The sequence below is a fragment of the Terrapene carolina genome, unplaced genomic scaffold (genome assembly GCF_002925995.2).
Source record: "Terrapene carolina triunguis isolate 2854851 unplaced genomic scaffold, T_m_triunguis-2.0 Scaffold25, whole genome shotgun sequence".
In the NCBI taxonomy this organism is placed as follows: domain Eukaryota; kingdom Metazoa; phylum Chordata; order Testudines; family Emydidae; genus Terrapene; species Terrapene triunguis.
Window position 1 is genome coordinate 316,193 of NW_020664376.1, and position 20,391 is coordinate 336,583.

General features: G+C 40.2%; 1 protein-coding gene across 3 annotated transcripts in view; it reads right to left on the reverse strand.

Annotated features, from left to right (window-relative positions):
* Positions 1–20,391, reverse strand: part of LOC112116024 (ubiquitin-protein ligase E3A) — a 99,639-nt gene that overhangs the window by 58,504 nt on the left and 20,744 nt on the right. Inside the window, exons 2-6 of one of the 3 annotated variants that reach the window (XM_026650388.1) lie at positions 14,968–15,035; positions 5,004–5,150; positions 4,233–4,347; positions 3,658–3,723; positions 130–174 (exon numbers count right to left, since the gene is read on the reverse strand). In XM_026650388.1, the coding sequence (XP_026506173.1) occupies positions 130–131 (2 nt within the window). In that variant the 5' untranslated portion in view covers positions 132–174; positions 3,658–3,723; positions 4,233–4,347; positions 5,004–5,150; positions 14,968–15,035. The remainder of the gene's footprint in view (positions 1–129; positions 175–3,657; positions 3,724–4,232; positions 4,348–5,003; positions 5,151–14,967; positions 15,036–20,391) is intronic. The other 2 variants (XM_026650384.1, XM_026650386.1) reach the window with 2 other exon arrangements.

The following is a 20,391-nucleotide window of genomic DNA, read 5'->3' on the forward strand; positions in this document are numbered from 1 at the left end:
GATTTTCTTGTTTGTTTTTAAATGTACACTTAAAGGTTTATTTTTGCAAAAAGCTGCTGTTGCATTTAGCCCAGAGGAGCTTTAAACATAATACACAAAACCCATCTAATTACTGCTTAATGTACTTACATTCGGCTAGTTTCAATGTTTTCAGAGTGAGGTTCTCCTGGTGATCTGCAAGATGCAGAAAAGAAATGTTAAGCATCATTCTTTATTCTAAGATATTAAAACATGCTGGACAGGAAAATCAGAAAAAGAAATGTTATCTATATTGCTAGGTCTAGAACAGTGTTTCTCAAACTGGGGTCGCCGCTTGTGTAGGGAAAGCCCCTGTTTCCGCTTGTGTAGGGAAACAGGCCGGTTTGTTTACCTACCCTGTCCGCAGGTCCGGCCGATCGTGGTTCCCATTGGCCGCGGTTTGCCTCTGCAGGCCAATGGGGGCTGCTGGAAGCGGTGGCCAGTAAGTCCCTTGGCCCGCACCGCTTCCAGCAGCTCCCATTGGCCTGGAGCAGTGAACCGCGGCCAGTGGGAGCCACGATCGGCTGGACCTGCGGACGGGACAGGTAAACAAACCGGCCCGGCCCGCCAGGGGCTTTCTCTACACAAGTGGCGACCCCAGTTTGAGAAACACTGGTCTATAATGTTTATATTACTGTTAAACAGTATAAACAAGCAACTGAAATATGACATGCTTATTCATTTTTATTAGTTTAGTAAAACTCTGGGGGAAAACATGGCTTATGTAAATATGTCATGACAAAGGCCGAGAATAAGATTAAGACAGGAATGATTCTCTAGTGAGAAAGGCAATGTTTTCAAGGCTCATATGACAGGAAAGTATAATAGATTTTTGTTGGTCATTTTCCCCTTCTAGGTTTCACAGTCAACTATGGGCCAAATCATCACAGCAAGTTCTGTAGTATAAAGGTGCACTGAAGTTCCTTTATCACCACAAAAACAGCTCTGTACCAAATTGACTGATCTTGCATATGGTTGAGCCTTGTGTGGCAAGAGAGACAGAAAAGTTCAACAGAAGCAAAGTGTGAAGCACCCAACACCTGAAGTAGCTGAACAGATTCTAGTCACCTCTCCCTCACAATGCTGTGTCCATGAACTTCAGCCTTACACTTGCTGTAATCCCACAGAGCTGTTGGTGGTGAGAGACCAGGGCTGGGGGGGGGGGAAGGGGGGTTTGCATGTATTTTTCTGCTCTTCCTTCCCAGCTTAAATAGATTGATGTTTTGGAAGGTGAACATCCCCAGCATGCCCCCCAGACGTCATCACCCTCTTCTTATAGTTAAGCCAGCCCAGCCCATTCAGGTCACTTCCACCCAAGTGGGGGAAAGGGAGAAACATTGCCTCAGCTAAAATCATTCTCTGGTACCAAAATCATTGTGTCAGCTATGAGAATTATCAAATCTCACAGCTGTTCCTGGGAGGGTGGGAATCAGCCTTTCCCAGAGAAGACGACGCTGCGATTGCATTATATAGCCTAGCAGACACAGGATTTAGTCCTAAATGCTTAGCTAATTACCATTATAGACAATGTTCCTGAGTAACAGAGATTTTTTTTCTGAAGAAAAGTTTTAACATGAAACACACAAGTGAATTTTTAGTTACAAAAAGTTTATATTTGAATAGTGTGCAAGCTCACCTAAAACTATAAAAAACGATAAAGCAAATGAAATACAATAAATATGTACTGCCAAATCACTCTACTGCAAATACAAATATCAGCCCTTATGTACTACAGTGATGTGCCATATTACAGAAAACTCAAGTAGAAAAACTGTCAGCCATCCAGTTGCTTTAATTTTTTTTTGTATTTACAACAACTGATTTTAATAATTTTATAACACTGTTTTGTACAGCTTAAATTCTGCATTTAATATACTTACATTGTACACATATAGCTAAAGATAAACCAAATATTTCCATACTGATTTTTATTCTGTAAGCAACTTTTGATACTATTAACTATGTTTTAATGTCTCCTCTGGGGGATAAAGGTTGCTCTTCCACCCCTACATTTTCTTACATAGAGCATAGGGATCATTCTCATTACCCCTCATATTCAATATGAAGGAAAAGCCAGTGGAGATGATTACAAGGCATAATGGATTGCAGCTTAATTCAGTGTGGATGATAACTAACTTTGCCTCCTTTTTGTCAAACTCTGATCTGTGGAGTGTTCGTCTCCTAGCATTTGACTGAAAACAGAACCTGCATGAAAGTCACTGACTAAAACTCAGTCCAAACAAGACACAAGTGAACTTGACTGGGAGAACTGTAGCATCTAGAGGAATGAGCAGGGATTGTTTGATCTTTTCCAATAGGGTTTAGTCGGATGTTTTATATTAATCCATTGCTGCTCTTGAATTTTCAAGCAACAGCTGTGTGTAGCTTAATCCCTCTCCACTATCTCATTTACAGAATGGCTAAGGGTATAGCTACACTGCAATGACAAACACAACTTCCTAGTCTCCTACTCCCAATGAACAAGCAAGTTGCCTTTGTAACACTGAACCTCCAGGAGCTTTCTAGAAAAGAGCCTCAAGATCCTTTCTGAATGTCACCTTAAAAGCTGCAATGTTGTCAATATCCATATGCTAGCTGAATTAAATTGAAATCACACACACACTATAGTGTGCCAGTTCCACTCACCCCTATATTTTCATAAACTGATGGGCAGACAAAAAATAGTTGCTGGTATTAGGGGAATTGAAGAATATCAGCAGTTTCCAATACAACATAATGCAGCAACACATTCAAAATGAGCAGGGAAACAGAAGAAAGCAGACACCAGGCAAACAACAAGAAAAATAAAACAATAGGATGTAGCTACCAGTCTTTGGCACCAATTTGCTGTAGAGTATATCTAGTATATCCCTATAATCTATATTCATCCCATCTGGTCTTCCAGAGAGGTGACATCACTAGAGAGTAGGCACCCAACTCCAAGCTGTCCTACAGGCTGACCAGTTTGTTTATTTTTAAACTAATAGAGACTTTTATGTTTATGGAAAAAATCAAGCAACTTCAGAACAAGTACAGGATCTCACAAAACTATTTCCGTAGATACAAAGTGCAAAATCCCTATAAGTATTTTTTCCTAGGTTTCCAGTGGTCCGGTTTACAATATGATTTAGTGAATTATTAATTTTCTCATTAAACCTCACAGATAAAAAAGGACAGGACATATTTTAAAAAAATAAAGGATGTAAGAATCATATCAAGTTTAAAAAAATTCAAGCTAAGCTTATAACACTAATTAAAACAGTGTGGGAAATCAATTTTATTACAGGACTGGAAGTTCACTAGTTTGATGAGCAGCTATTTATTAATATCAAATAGAATTAACAAAATATAGTACTACTTTTCTAAATATGTAATATACTGAAGACACAAATTACATTATACTTAAATTGCTAAGAATACATTAAATAACATGCTGAAAATGTTTTCTTTCAACACCATTTGTTTAAAAATCTGAACAGAAGAGTTTTAAGTTACTTTACAATAACTGTTTTAACAAGACCCCAGAGCAAATGCTCTTACAATTTTCAAACTTGAATTAGATGGCAGAAACTGTGATCACAAGACACCAACTAATCTGAATACTGCAGCATGAGCTAGCAAATTCAAATGATGGCTCACTTCCAACAACACTGGGAGCAACTTCTCCATTCTGCAAGCCACTCCTTTTACCTCCACTGTAACTCCCTAGGAGAGAAAAGTAAAGGTATGCAAGTCTACTGAATTTCAGTATCATCAAGTTTCCTGGACTAATGTTTTTAGCAAATACTCACTAATTAAATGCATATTTTAATAAGATGCTGGCAAGATATTTTTTTATCATTACATTTTTTTTTAATACTGTTATAACAGTAGTTGGAGGCTTGAAATTGTGATCTGCTTCTTACCAATGCTTTCCTTAGATCTTTGACATACAGTGGTTTGCTGTTGAAGGGTGGACATGAGTCCTAGGATGCTGACATTTAAGGCAGCATAGGGGAGAATTACATGGTCTTTCACATCAATACAAGAAAAAGTGTAGGTCAAAGGTTAGGTCTCGACTAACCGTCACACTGTCCTTTCAAAAGCTACTTGTAATTCCATTTATACAATTACCTTCAAAGTCATATGAATCAACTATTCTTTAAACTAAGTATTACACTAATGATAATATTTAGTTAATTCACAAAAATACCATTAAATCTTTTTATGTTTACCTTTTACAAGTTGTGGCCATTCGGTGACATCGGGGTGATCACAGTTTTGAGTCACTGATTAAAAACAGGTTGTCACACCAGTCGTTAAGTTGGACTATACCTAGGCTTAACAATTCTAAATAAATAAAAAAAACAGTTAAAAGTCCTTAAAAGTTAACATTTCCAGCCAGTACACTAAATAAACACAACATAAAGAGGTAAAATAATTAACAGATGCTAAAAAATAGTTTTAGATGATAAACTTAAGACTATGCTGCCAAAAAGATTTATAGGGACATTCAAGACCAGCTATGATTTCTACTTTAATTCACCATAACAGATGGAACTGGTCCATATAAGTGAACTTTAATACTAACCCTGAAGTTTGTTAACGCAGTAAAAACAAACACACAAACCTAACTGACCAATGGAAGATACTTCATTTCAATATAATGAACACTCAAAGATTTGGAAACATTACATAAACATGAATTACAGTTCAGTTCTCAGTATACTACTATATTTGATAATATGTTTCCTTAATATAACTCAATTTTAAACTGTTTCTAGAAAGATTGTTGAGTTTCAAGGAACTTCCATATAGCTTATTTTTTACTATGTTTTTCATCCAAAAATAAGCAGAATGATCAAAGTCCATGCATGAAACTGGTCAGATATTTGACAGGAGCAATAAACTTTACAGTGTTTGGACATCTCGTTAGAGTGTCAGCCCCATTTATATTTTAAAGATTTTTTAGTCTTCTCCTTCCATTTAAAAAACAATTATTTTACCTGTCAATTGTTTCCTGTGATCTGTCTCCACTGGCATAAATTGTAGGGTTGGTCCTCTACTCTGTCAGGCAGGTGGCAGCCAATGATAACTCAGCAATACTCGTGCCCAAAACGCCCTGGGACCACCCCAGCTGATTACTTCCATGTCTGAAAAGGAACCAGTTAGTCTCTTACCTATTTCTATTATCTGTCCTAAACTAAAATTAATGGGTAAAAAACAATCCTCAACACTTAAAATCACCCCATTCTCTCCTCCTTCATCCCACTCCCACACTCCTAGCAGGATTGGATAGGAGTATGGAATAGAAAAAAATGTGAATCCTATATCCTGTGATGGAGTCAGCTCACAAAAAGCAATAATTTACCTACCGAATATACTCGTTCATAAGCTGAATTTTTTTTAGTAAAAAAGGGAAGCACCAGAGAAGGGGGTCGGCTTATGAACGGGTATAGAGAGGGAGAGGTGGGACACAGTCCCTCCCCCCAACAGAGGGAGCAAGGAGAGGCAGCACAGCCAGCAGAGACAGAAGGGAAGAGGCGGGGCCAGAGTCTCTCTGCTTCTGGCCACGCTGCTCTCCCCTCAGCCTCGGAAGCAGCTGCAGCTCTGGGGCTGGCAGGCTGCAGCTGTGCTGCTCATCTCCACCCCCCAGAGCAGGCTGTGGCTGTGCCGCCCAGCCCACCGGAGCAGGCTGCGGCTGCGCCGCCTGGTCTGGCCCGCCGGAGCAGGCTGCGCGCTGCCCAGCCTGCCGAAGCAGCTCCAGCCAGGCCAGAGAGATCATCCCCTAGCCCTCCCCAGATAAAGTGGGAAGGGATGGGATAGAGCGAGTGTGTGGGTCCCGGGCTAGGGATGGGGTCATGTGGGGGATGGTCACAGGGGTTACTCCCCTGACCCCCAGCTTCTCCCCCCCAAAAAAGTTTCCCTACCAGTTGCTGTCTCGGCCCGTCAGGGTAAGCAGCTGGTGCGCTGGGACACTTTGTTTACTTAGGTTAACCTCCGTGCCTACGGCTGCTTCAGGTAAACAAACCATCTTGGCCCGCCAGCAGCTTATCCTGATGGCCCGGGAGCCAAAGTTTGCTGACCCTTGAATTATAGGGTCGGCTTATGAACGGGTCATAAAAATTTTCCATTTTTACTTATCCATCTTGGGGGAGTTGGCTTAGAAATGAACCGGCTTATGATCGAGTATATATGATAAGTTGATCTCCTAGTGCAGAAGGATTCATTCAAGACAAGCACTGCCTTTTGTTTAAACATGTGTATATGCTACTGCTGCATTTAGTGAGTGAAAAATTTTTTTTTTTTATTTTAGTTTCTTCTAAAAATAGTGATCAGTTAACAGCCAGTGGCCACACAAGTCCAGCACTGTGCAATAGCTAGGAAGTTTCCTTCAGTGAGCTTTCACTCTGACCTGCACAGACTGTAGGGCTCTAACTAGCACTATCTTCACATACAAACGAACAAAGGTAAATGGCCTATTGAGGTAAAAAAAGGCATCAGCATTCTGCAGCTGACTACCACATCTGCTAATGGCCAAACCACACACTTATTTGGTGAATAATCAGGGAGTGCACGTGAAGGCTCGATACATGTCACCCAACGAAGCCCCCCTTTTTCAGCTGAACAGGTCACAAGGACCCTTGCCGAAGGGAGCTAATGTTGACAAGCATTAGCAACAGCCACCGACTCTCTTCGCTGAAGTATACCACAGCTCATTATGATCCTTAAAGGCTTCAAACTTTTTGAAGTTTCCCAGCTCTGCCACTGACTCACTAGGACAACTCATTTCACTATTGGGCTTCAAATTCTCCACCTGTAAAATGCAGTAATGATACTTACTACCTTTGTAATGCAGTTTGAGATCAACAGATGAGAAGGGCAAAGTGCAAATATTACTAATACCAATATCAAACTAGTGAAATGACATTTCCTTCCCACATCTAGGGTTGAATGAAAGGGAAATAGGAAAGGTGAGTGGAAAGATGGAAAAAAAAAATCTATTCTGGAACTGCAGAAAGGGTTATTGTCCCTGTTCTTCTGGCAAACCTAATGGCCACAAAGAAGAGAAATCTAAAACAATCTAGATTAACGGCTGCAATACCTTTGAAGGCGTCTGAGTGAGGAAGGAATGATAAAAAAATAACCTTTTCAAAATCAAATTAAGGCTCAAAATAGCTGGGGACCTAATGGTAGAAAAGAGGGGGATCAAAATGCAAATAACCATTTCCAGGAAGTTGGCACAAGGTTTAAAAGCCCATAGAATAGACTGCCACATTTCCCTAAAACCATCAATGGCAGAGACATGAATCCTTAAGGTAGTGGTTCTAAAACTAATGTCCATGGATCATTAGTGGTCCACAGAATGAAATACCTATGATCCAAGCAACAGGTGGTGATGCAAAACAGGATGAAAAAGTTTACAGTATTCCTTAGGGCATGACGGCACAAGATCCGTCTAAAGGTCATTTTCTAGCTTCTCAATTTGCTTTAGAGAATAAAAGGAGCCCTAATCAGAAGCAATGTAATTTCCTTTTTGCTTCTCGGGGAAGCAGCAGGAATTGTGTCTCTTTATTCAATTCTGCATGGGTGCAGTGAAGCAGGTTTGTAAGGATGCATTTAGAAATGAAAAATAAATCCACTAATAACTGAATTCTAGCCCCTATTCTTAAGCCTAATTGGCGTGCCTCTAGATAAAGAAGAACAGAACCTAATTTGGCTACATCCAGTACCTTTATTTTGGATAACAAACTGTGTGCCATGCTACAAATCTGAGGGATCTGGAACAGGAATAGAGTACTGACTTTGTTGAAAAAGCTATCTGTTTGGGGTCAAAGGAAAGTAAAGGTTCTTTCCCTGCAATATTCAGATGGTCTAACACCACTAACTATCTTCACAATAATTGGGCTTTTTTCCTTCCTTTTAAAGGGCTGAGGTGGACAGGATGCCAAAAAACATTCTTGGGGATGATGAGTGCAAACTGTGAGCTCCTCTCCTCAGTTACCCTGATGAAGATTCATGGATTTAGATGCCCTTCCCCTCAACTATTTTGGCGCCTAGCAGATGGAAATGTGTGTTACACAGTTGATTTCATTCTGCTCATCCGAAGAGAACAGATTCCTGAAAAGACTATGGCTTCTCCATACTACATATAGGTCACCACTGGCATGGGTTCCATTCTGAATAGTATGTGTTTATAGGGACATACTTGAGCTACTCATCATAGGGCTAGCTGAACAGCTATGAGCCCTAATGCTTTTCTGTGCAGACTCTTCACCTTCTATAGTTAAAGAGTTTATTCTGAGAGGGTCTCTATACGTGCCCTGAGGATTCTGTCAGGCTCATGTTTGAAGCTTATTGGTGTCTAGCTCCTGGAGAATGGTGTTTGCTTTTGTGCATTGCTTGTTCAGCCACCAAGGCTTTCCCCAGAAAAGGGACTGAGTTTTGCTTCCAGATTCTCCATACAGCAATACCCACTAGAAGATGATCTGCAGTGGTCTCAGTCAGGACCAGGCCTAAGGAATAAGGGCTGACAAAGTTGTGAGACTTTCTTGTTGGTGAAATTTGCTTCTTTAAAACCCTAATTAGAAATGACAGTTTGACATTCTGTCTGTTAGAAAAAAACTTTCCTTTCTGGAATATTTTTACTATTGCCTCCAAACATGGCAGAGGCCCATGAGGAAGAAATTATGTATGTTTGCTGCCAGGATCAAAATATGGACGAGATGAACCAATTGCCTAAACAGAGAAATCTTCTGGAGAGCAGTGAAGATAGCTTTATAAAAATCAGGTGGCTGCTTGGAATAGTGGCTGGCCCAAATGGGAAGGAAATTAATTAGATAAACTGTAGCATAATTGGTCTTAAAAGTAACCTGTGAGTAAACTGTTAATTCACAAAAGACACAAAAACTGCTCTTCAATTTTTTTTGGCTTGCCGAATTATACTTTTACACTTGATCTGTCAGAGTTTACGCTCCATTCTATTTTCCTCACTAGGATTTAACTTCCAGTTTTTAAAGAATGCCTTTTTGACCGTAACTGCCTTTTTTACTCTGCTGTTTAGCCATGGTAGTATTTTTGGGTCCTCTTACTGTCTTTTTTTCATATGGGGAGGAGGAGGTGGGTGTCCATTTAGTTTGAGCCTCTATTACAATGTTTTTAAATCGTTTCCATGCAGCTTGTAGGCATGGCACTCTTGTGACTATTCCTTTGAATTTCCATTTAACTAGCTTCCTCATTTTTGTGTAATACCCCTTTTGAAAGTTTACTACTACTGTTGTGGGTTTCTTTGGTATTTTTCCCCCTACAAGATTGTTAAGTTTAAATTACATTATAGTTGCTATTACTGAGCGATTCAGCTATATTCACCTTATGGACCAGACCCTGAGTCCCATTTAGGACTCAGAAATTGCCTCTACCCTTGTGGGTTCCAGGGACTAGCTGCTCGAAGAATCAGTCATTAACAGTGTCTAAAAATTTTCTCTCTGCATCCCATCCTGAGGTGACATGTACCCAATCAATATGGAAATAGTTTAAAACCCCCATTATTATTTTTCTGTGGATTTTGTGTTTTTGTAGCTTCTTTAATCTCCCTGAGCATTTCACAATCAAAACCATCCTGGTCAGGTGATCAGTCGTATAGTCCTACTGGTATACGCCTATTATTCAAGCATGGAATTTCTATTCATAGAGATTCTGTGGTACAGTTTGATTCATTTAAGATTTTTCACTATTTTTGACTATCCTCTTTTTCATGTATAGTTCCACTCCCCCCTCCAGTGTTATCTACTCTCATTCCTGTGTGTTTTGTACTCTGGTATTACCATGTCCCATTGGTTATCATTGTTCCACCAAGTTTCTGTGATGTCAGTTATATTAATATCCTCATTTAACAGCAGGTGCTCAAGTTCACCCATCTTAGTATTTAGACTTCTTCCATTTGTATACAAGCACTTATAAAATTTGTCAGTATTTAGTTGTCTGCCTTCATGTGATGCGATTAAATGGGACTCTTGATTGACCGTTTCTCTTCAGTTCCTACCTGTACTTTATCAACTTCTATCCTCTCCTCTTTATTAGGATATAAAGTATCCCCTTTAAAAAAATCCTCTCCTAATGGATGTGTCTATCTGATCCGATTGTCCCTCCATACCTGCCTGCTTTCCCCCTGCCCTTAGTTTAAAAATACCCTTTTTAATTTTACATGCCAGCAGTCTGGTTCTGTTTTGGTGTAGGTGGAGCCCATCCTTCCTGTATAGGCTCCTCCACCTCTCAAAATGTTCCCAATAAACCTAAATCCCTCCTCCAAACACCATCATCTCATCCATGCATTGAGACCTTGCTGTTCTGCCTGTCTAACTGGTCCTGCACGTGGAACTGGAAGCATTTCAGAAAATGTTACCAGGGAGGTCCTGGACTTTAATCTCTTACCTAGCAGCCTAAATTTGGCCTCAAGGACTTCTCTCCTACCTTTCCTTATGCCACTGGTCCTACGTTTACCATGACCACTGGCTCTTCCCCAGCATTGCATGTAAGTCTATCTACATGTTTTGAGAGATCTGCAACCTTTGCACCCGGCAGGGAATTCACTATGTGGTTCTCCCTGTCATCACAAACCCAACCATCTATATTTCCACTGATCAAATCCCCCAATACTATTACCTGGCTCTTCCTAGTGACTGGGGTTCCCTTCCCAAGGAGTTGTCTCCGCAAGAGGATACCATGACATCACCTGGAAGGAGGGTCCCAACTATGGGATTGTTTTTCTCCCCTCCAGCTTGATGTTCTTCTTCGAGTCTTTCATCCTCCTCAACAGCAGAGATGCTGATGGACTGGGGGATGGCACCACACTACTATGTTCCTGAAAGTTTCGTCTGTGTACCTCTGTCTCCCTTCGCTCCTCCAGTTCAGCCATTCCAGTCTCAAGAGCCCATATTCGTCTCTGAGGGCCATGAGTTGCTTGCAACAACTGCACATGTATGCCATCTGCCTACAAAGGAGCTAACTGTATGTCGTGCATTCAGTGCAATAAACTTGATAGCCCTGCTCTGCCACTGGGTTTCGGCATGCATATTTTTACTCTTGTAAAGGTTTTAGTTTGTTCTTTTTTGGGGGAGAGGAGGGGTGTTATTTGCCGAAGTTTAGAATATGTTTATTAGGTGTATCTGGCTCTCACACACCACCACAAAACTCCTGTTTGCGTCTCCTGCTTGGTAGCTCCCTCTGGTTGTTCAGGAGCTGGCTTTTTAAACCCGTTTTCCATGAGTTAGCCATGCTCCTTTGTCAAGGGATCCTAAAAGCAAAAGGTATAGTGCATAGGAAGAAGAAAGGGGCAATCATAGAGTCCTGTGAATGGGTTCCAGCAAAGAGGAGTGGGGAGAAAGAGAAACCACAAAACGAGGAATACAGCTAGAGAGATGACACTTCTACAAAATCCAAGGATGGACAGGATTAGGTCAATATAGTTGAACTACTCAGTAATAGTGACCATAATGTAATTAAATTTAACATCCTTGTGGGAGGGAAAATACTAACTTCAGAAAAAGGAACTACACAAAAATGAGGAAGCTAGTTAAATGAAAATTAAAAGTTACAGTTGTAAGTGTGTCATGCCTGCAAACTGCCTGGAAACTATTTAAAAACACCATAATAGAGGCTCAAACTAAATATATACCCCAAATTAAAAAAAACATCGTAAGAGGATCAAAACAGTGCCACTATGGCAAATAACAATGATAAAGTAAAAGAAGCTGTAAGAAGTAAAAAGGCATCCTTTAAAAATTGGAAGTTAAATGCTAGTGAGGAAAATAGAAAGGAGCACAAAATCTGGCAAGTCAAGTTTAAAAATATAATTAGGCAGGCCAAAAAAGAATTTGAAGAGCAACTAGCAAAAGACTCAAAAACGAACAGCAATAAATAAGTAAATAAATAAAAAAAAAATAATTAATAAAAAAAGTACATTAGAAGCAGGAAACCTGCTAAACAATTAGTGGGGCCACTGGACCATCGAGGTGTTAAAGGAGCATTCAAAGAAGATTAGGCCATTTCAGATTAGCTAAATAAATTCTTTGTATCAGTCTTTACTCCACTGGACATGAGGACGATTCCCACACCTGAGCTACCATTTTTAGGTGACAACTCTGAGGAACTGTCCCAGATTTAGATGTCAAGGGAGGAGGTTTTGGAACAAACTAGTAATAAGTCACCAGGACCAGATGGTTTCAACCAAGAGTTCTGCAAGAACTTAAATATGAAACTGCAGAACTACTAACTATGGTATGTTTCCTATTGCTTAAATAAGCCTCTATACCAGATGACTGGAAGGTAGCTAATATACAGTCCACCTATGGAACTCATTGCCAGGAGATGTTGTGAAGGCCAAAATTATAACTGGGTTCAAAAAAGAATTAGATAAGTTCATGTAGGATAGGTCCATCAGTGGCTATCAGCCAAGATGATCAGGGATGCAACCCTGATTTATTTCTCTACATGAGGTACGTCCAGCCTTGCATTTGAGACTCTCTCCTAGGTTTCCTTTTGGATAGGTTGCTTTTACCTTAGGTTCAGCATGAACAAAAGCAATTTATTTTTCCTCCTATACCCCGCCCACTACCTCTGTTCATTACTGTCAACATGAGTTTCCATCATAAAGTGATAAAATCTGGGGGTCATTTTAACTCCATCTCTCACTTGGGTCAAAGCCAAATCTTGCACCATTTTTCTCCTCATCATAAAAAAGAATCCATTCCTTTTTGTCTTTTGCAACAGCAAAATAACTTGTCTATATCTTAATCATCTCCATCACGGTAAATTCCTTCCAGTCTTTGATACCCACAGCTGCTGCTGAAATTACCTTGCATATCAGCTGTTAGACCATATCACTCCCTTTTAAATTCTTCCAATGGCTCCTCTTGCCCTGTGTATCAAATTTAAAGTTCCTGTCTTTGCAATGAAGATAGTACACAGTTCCACTTCAGCCTTCACGTTTTACCTTTTGTTCCATCAAGCCTCTTCTCCACCTGTGATCCCCTCATTAGTTTCCTTCTCACACTCCTATCTTCTTCCATGTTGCTTCTTATGCAGACTACCTTCCCAGTGTCTGTTCACCAACCCTCACCATCCCCTGATCGCTCCTAAAAACAAACTTCCTCCATGTTACCTAAAGGATGTGATTGTGCTCTTGCTCTCTCTTCCCCCCCCTCTCAACTTACTGGAACAATTAAGATGTGCAGATACTAAAACGGAATAACCATTTGATTATGTTCCTGTAATCACCATCCTTCTTGGTGTTCCCCACATCTAAAATTAGATTGCAAGTTCTAAAATGGGGTAAGGAACATGCCCTTATTTTATGAAGTGCCTAAATTGTCTAGTACAGTTTCAGGGACTATGTTAAAAAAAACCCAACCATGGCAAAGAGTTACATCATTCAGAGCAGAGTGGCCAGCAGGAGAAAAGTCAGCATAAAAGTAGTGGCCTAGATTTCAACAGGAGCGGTCACCATCCACAAAACTTTTTGCAACTGAAGAGCAATTTTCTGGAGAACAAGAAGCAGGTGGGTGGTCTCAGAGGTGCTGTGGGTACAAAAATGACTGAGCAGTCACTAGCTGCTACCTGCTTGACAGAGCAGAGGACCAATTTCTAAAGTCTCCCAAAATCAACTGTATTATGGAAAGGAAACATCACAGCTCTTGCAAAGAGTTACAGCCTTCACGAAAGCAAAATCTATAGTTAAGGTTGTAACTCAACTTTAATTATAAAGCTCACCCCCCTCAACAGTTTTACATCGTTTTTAAAGAGTTAAGAACTCTTTCCTTCTGGGCCAATCCTCTCAATACTTTATCACAACAGAAACTTTGGGGGGTGGAGGGTGCATTTAAAAAAAAAAAAACCCACGCACCTCCCCCCAGATACATTCAGCAGTTCTTTAATTAGGAACACCACCTCTTCCCACATTTAAACTGTTTCAAAAAAACATTCTGTACACTATTCAAAAGTGGCTGAAGTTTCAAACTCCAGCATTCCCATTCCATAATGTTAGTCTTTATTAATGGACAGTCACTCAGTAAACTAGAAAAAAATGTAACTGATTAAAAAAATCACTTCGGGCATGTGCAGTTCAAAAAGGTTTTCAGTCAATTACTGGTTACTGCACTTGGAAATTTTAGAATTCTACAGCTATATTTTTTTGTATCTACGTAGAAGTGCAACTGAAAACCTAGCTAGTTATGAAACTGTTTTGAACAGTTTTTTCTTCTCTTACCCATATTTTTTCCCCATTAAGTTTAAAGGTTGCAAGATATTTTAAAAGTTTAAAAATTAACACATTAATTTTGCTACACTGCACATATGTAATATTTTCAATTCTAGGTTACACTGTTAAAAGTATGAACAAAATAGACACCGTGTGCAATACAACCACATTAATATTACTATTAGAACCTTAATTTCTGCATTTTCTGATGTTTCAATTTGTAATCTTAATGCTATGTTAATAGCGGTTTTTGCACTGAATGCTGTTGTACATCTTATTTTGTACTTTTAAATTAGCAACTGAAGTTTCAAACGTCTAGAAATTTTGCAAATGTGTTCAGCAGTTAGATAAAAATTAAAAGTTTTCTCAATTCTGATTCATTCCACATAAGTACAGGTATATAGTAACAGCAATATGTTAGGTTTGTTAAACAACTTTAAAAGGGGTTCATCAAGGCTACATCATTTTGTGCTTCATTTACTGAATCCCTGAATGTCAAGTGACTGCCAACTGTCAGAACTGTGTATCATAAGGGAAGAGATATTACAACTTAAATGTTTGAAAATAAAAGAATATGTCTCAGTACTTCCCCTAAATGGAGTTTTTGTTATAACTTCTCATTTTTATAGACAAGTTTTGTTAAGGTAACAACTACAACTCAAGAGACATTTGGCGACAAGTTGCATATACAACACATGAAAATACAGCAGACATACCATATTTTTCCACAGCTTCAGAAGTTTGTTCTTGCAAATTATAAAATGGATCTCCACTGTTTTTGGACCTATAATACAAAACATCACATTTCAGTTTCTGCACTGACGAACAAGTTCAATACCAACTTGGCACTAGTTTTTCAAGGCTGCTTTGTTTTGTTCCATTTACTGGATGAACATCCTCAAACACAAAACATGTTATGTGCACAAAAACGAACACTTACAGTATAATTCACAAACAGATAAAATATTTACAAACACACATGCAGTGTTAAGGGAAACTGAAAAATCAAAACAAAAAAATGCCTTTTTCTACTCTCCTTGAGGATGTAAAAAGACTTTCCCAAGAGACCCACATAATCTAATATAAATATCCATTTCCCTCTCTTTGATGTAGGATCTTGGCAAAGCCTTTGGAGAGATTGAGATGTATAACTGCAAAAAAAGTTTAAGGCTGCCATTACACATCATAAAGCAGCAGAAAAGAAGAAAAAATACATTTTTTGTATTTTTGCTGAACATGTAATCTTTCAGGTTTGAAGGCATTGCTATAATGAATCCCTTTTTATGGAGTTGTAACAAACAATGGAATCAAGCATAAATCTGACAACAAAATCTGCCTTAGCACACAACTTTATTTTTATGGCAACTAAACTACTAATTTAGAAATTTAGTTTTGGGGGATTGGTGACAAAAATGTACTCAGAGTTAATGCTGAGTCTTTTAAAGCTGTGTTACTGTGGTTCAACAGATAAAAATGGTAAGATCATTAATTTAGTACAAAATACCATCTTTGGGTACTTTGAAAATGAAATTATATTTTTTTTCATAGATTTTAAGGCTAAAAGGAACCATTACGATCATCTAGTCCAACCTTCAACACAGGGGATAGAATGTCACCATGCAATTCCTGCCTCAAGTCCATAACTTCAGGTTGAGCTAGAGCACATCATTCAGAAAAACATCCAATCTTGATTTAAAGATGTCAAGGGATGGAAAATCCATCACATCCCTAGGTAAATTGTCACTAATTACCCTCATTAAGTAGATTGTGTTTATTTAGGCTATGTCTATGCTAGCGAGCTTACAGTGGCACAGCTGCTGTAAGATTGCTCATGTTAAGCCACTCTACCCAGACGGGAGACCTCTCCCAGCAACATAATTAAACCACCTTCAAGAAGTGGTGGTAGCTATGTTGGCAGGAGAGCGTCTCCTGCTGACATAGCGTTGTCCACATCTGCTCAGAGGGGTGTTTTTTCACACCCCTGAGCAACATAAATTATTCTGTCAAAAGTACTAGTGTAGACATATCCTAAGTCTCACACTGCATGGCAAATTTTTCAAGACCAGACTTTTTTCCATACAAGCAACAATGAGTATCTGCAATTATTTCATAGTTCTTAATATTGTTAGCACACAGATTCACTTAATAAAGATGATTTCTCTCTGGTAATATTTTATATATATATATATATATATATACACACACACACACATCTATATCTATATATATACACACATCTATATCTATATATATACACACATCTATATCTATATCTACATCTACACACACACACACACACACACACACACACACACTCTATTCTTTGGTGCCATCACACCTATTCCAGTAAAAGATAAGGTACTCACAAGTGGAACTGTGACCTCTTTAAGTTATGCAAACTACATGAAAATTTGTCTTAAAACTTTATTCAACCATGTAGCCTGTGTGGCACATGAAACAAAGGCCTGGTCCACACTACCCCCCCACTTCGGACTAAGGTATGCAAATTCAGCTATGTTAATAACGTAGCTGAATTCGAAGTACCTTAGTCCGAACTTACCGCGGGTCCAGACGCTGCAGGCAGGCTCCCCCGTCGATGCCGCGTACTCCTCTCGCCGAGCTGGAGTACCGGCGTCGACGGCGAGCATTTCCGGGATCGATCCCAGAACATTGATTGCCTGCTGTCGGACCCGGAGGTAAGTGTAGACGTACCCAAAGCTACTACTTTACTGACAACTACTCTGACACCCATGACATGTGACTGGGATTAGGAAATTAAGATTAGTCTCTTATAAGCAACAGTGTGCCCACATTATTATTTCGTGTCGGAATATAAATTTTAAAAACTGGATCATATGAAAGCACATGAATCCATCAATCTGGAAAGGAATAAACGGAGGTGATTGTAATGTTTAAAATTTTCCTGGAAGCAGGGGATATTGCAAAGAATCTGAAACAAGCAAAGTTCTCCACACACTAAAAGTGGCAGGTCCAGAGACACTGAAGAACGACAGTATATTTCAACAGTAGCACGAAGAGGATTACAAGCTACTAAATAAAGTCATTAAAGAATTTCAAGAATACTGTGACCAACACAGGAATATCAGGTATCAAAGTGGCTGGCAACCTGAAAAGATAAACAGCAATCTGCAAAGCCATACTATGCATATCAAGTTAATACACGATGAAACTAAGCAAGACAATATCTCTCTGTCTGAGGACATCCAGAATGCTGCGAACAATGTAGCATGTGCTAAGAGAAGTACCATAAATTCACTCAGTCACTGAACATTTATGATCATAATCAGAAGAAGGTAACTCCTAGAGAGCCCAATTATGACTGAGACCTCACCACGTTAAGCTGTACAAAACAGACAGCTCCTGCCCCTCAGAATTTACAGTCTAAAAAGAAAAGACAAGCAGGAGAAGTGGGGTCAAAGACAATTTGCCTAAGGTCACACAGACAGACAGTGGCAGAGCCTGGAACAGAACCCAGGTGTCCTGACTCGCAGTATACCCCGCTGTCTTTCAACATCCACCACCACATCCAATAGCAGATGGAATCTGTCTCAGCAGCTGAACTGGCCACTATAGAAGATCTTTGAGAAGTAGCTATATGATCAGGAAACAACTGAGCTTCAGAGTTCATATTTATTGTTCAATAAGAAGTAGAATAATCCTGTCAAAGTGGTTCATGACAGCCACATGACTAAGATACTCTATCTGCATTTTATTAACTGGCAAGGTTAGGTTTGGTACCTGTTCCATTCTATTTTTAAAAATATCCAAGTAAGAGGAGAGCAGGGGGTGGTGGTGGTGGGGTAAACTAAGCCCTGGATTCTGTGGACACAGACCCCTTGCAAGTGACAGGGGTCTAAGAGTTATGTAACCTTGACCCATGTCGTGTGACTGGAACCAAAAAACAAAGATTAGTCTTACCAGCACTCCTGTGGCACACATCTTTACTATAATAAGAAACAAATTGACTTTGTACAGGCTATCATAATAGACATTGCCAAAAAAATTGCTGTTTGGAACTGGTCCAAATAATTGAGAAGAAAACAGTTGTACTGCATGAAATATCAATGAAGAATTTTAAAACATGAAACTGATGCCCAAGCATCAAATCACATCACTTCATTCTGACTGGCACATACACTCCTGCTTGACTAACAGAGTACATTCACTCACCCATCAGTCTATATTCCCTGCCTAATGCATTAGTGTCACCATCAAGTGCAACTGCAACCAGCACCAAGAGGTTAAAGAAAAAACTTCCAGTTACTTTAAAGGAAACTATAGACATGTGCTCAGTATTATGGATGTTCACATAAGAGTTGTGCATAAAACACTATACAGTTTAAAATACAAACATTAAAATAAGCATCCTTTTGGTCCTAATGGCGGTCAACTTCCAAAGAGAGATATCTGGAACAAGCAGCATTGTAGTCCAACAATGGCAAATCATGTAAATCTTTTCCTAACAAAAGGATAAGGACATGAGAACAATACAAGTGGAATATTTCATGTTTACAATCTTACATTGGGCTCTACTTTCCAACATCACAAACGTAGTAGCTTTTTGGTAAAATGATACCAAATTGCAACAGACTAACAAATGTTCAGTTATAAACTTCAGTTTAAAATAACGTATGGCATTTACAGGCATTCCTAACCCTTTCCTTTAGCACCAAGAGTTTGGACACTGGAACTGCTATGAAATAATCATAGAGGCAAGGTGGGTGAAATAATATCTTTTATTGGAGCAACTTTTGTTGGAGAGAGACAAGCCTTTGAGCTTACACAGAGCTCTTCTTCAGGTCTGGGAAGTGTACTCAGGCCTAGTCTACACTACAAAGTTAGGTTGATGCAAGGCAGCTTACGTTGACCTAGTTGTGCACGTGTCTACACTGATTGCCTGGCTTGGTGAGCACATCTAGTAGCTGTACATAGTTGAGTGCAATTGGCCAGTTGATCATGCTGGCTACATGCTCCAGATGCACTCCTGCCTGGAGTATACAAAAGATATTGGATCTTCTGGGCCTGTGGGGAGAAGAGGCTGTGTGGGGAGAAGAGGCTGTGTGGGCACAGCTCTGGATCAGCCGTATAAATGTCAACATCTATGAGCAGATTGCTCAGGGGATACAGTAGAAGGGATGCAACAGGTGCCAGCAGCAGTGCTGAAGGAAAGACAAGGAGCTGTGGCAGGCATTCCAGAAGGCTGGGGAGGCCAACAAGAGATCTGGTGTCAAGCCTCAGACATGTTACTTTTACAAAGAGCTGCATGCCATACTCTGCTGACACACCCTGTCCCCTCCAGCACTGTGGATACCTCTGATGAGCCAGAGACACAGGCCCCTGCTGTGAAAAGTGAGGAGAAAGAGTATGGGGGACAGGCAACTGGGGGATCCAGCTGGGCAGTGAACAAGGATCTGTTTTTGACTGCACTGTAGTCCAGCCAGTTGAGCACAGGTGAGCCCAATGCATGGGAAGGAACCTTGGGTAAGTACTTAGATAAATTTTCTATTACAGGGATGCCTCCCTCCCTTCCCCGCAAAGTAGCAGGACTCATCTTTTGACTTTTCATTAATTTACTCAGGCTAGAAGAGGTAGCGGCACAACCAAGGCCTGGTCCACACTACCCCCCCACTTCGGACTAAGGTACGCAAATTCAGCTACGTTAATAACGTAGCTGAATTCGAAGTACCTTAGTCTGAACTTACCGCGGGTCCAGACGCGGCAGGAAGGCTCCCCCGTCGATGCCGCGTACTCCTCTCGGCGAGCTGGAGTACCGGCGTCGACGGCGAGCACTTCCGGGATCGATCCCAGAACATCGATTGCCTGCCGCCGGACCCTCCGGTAAGTGTAGACGTACCCCAAGAGAAGTAGAGTTGTATCTGCTTTTCATTCCCCTCTAGAGTTAGGTAGGGGCGCCATGTAGAGCCGTTTGTTTATGTACACAGGGATGTCCCTGGAATCCTCCTGAAAGATCTCGATGAATATTTCCTTGAGATCCTCTGAAATCCTCTGCCGAAGGTTTCTAGGGAGGGCTGCCTTATTTCTTCCTCCATATTAGGACACTTTCCCACACCACTCAGCGATAACTTCAGCAGGTACCATTTCAGTACCCAGGCTAGCAG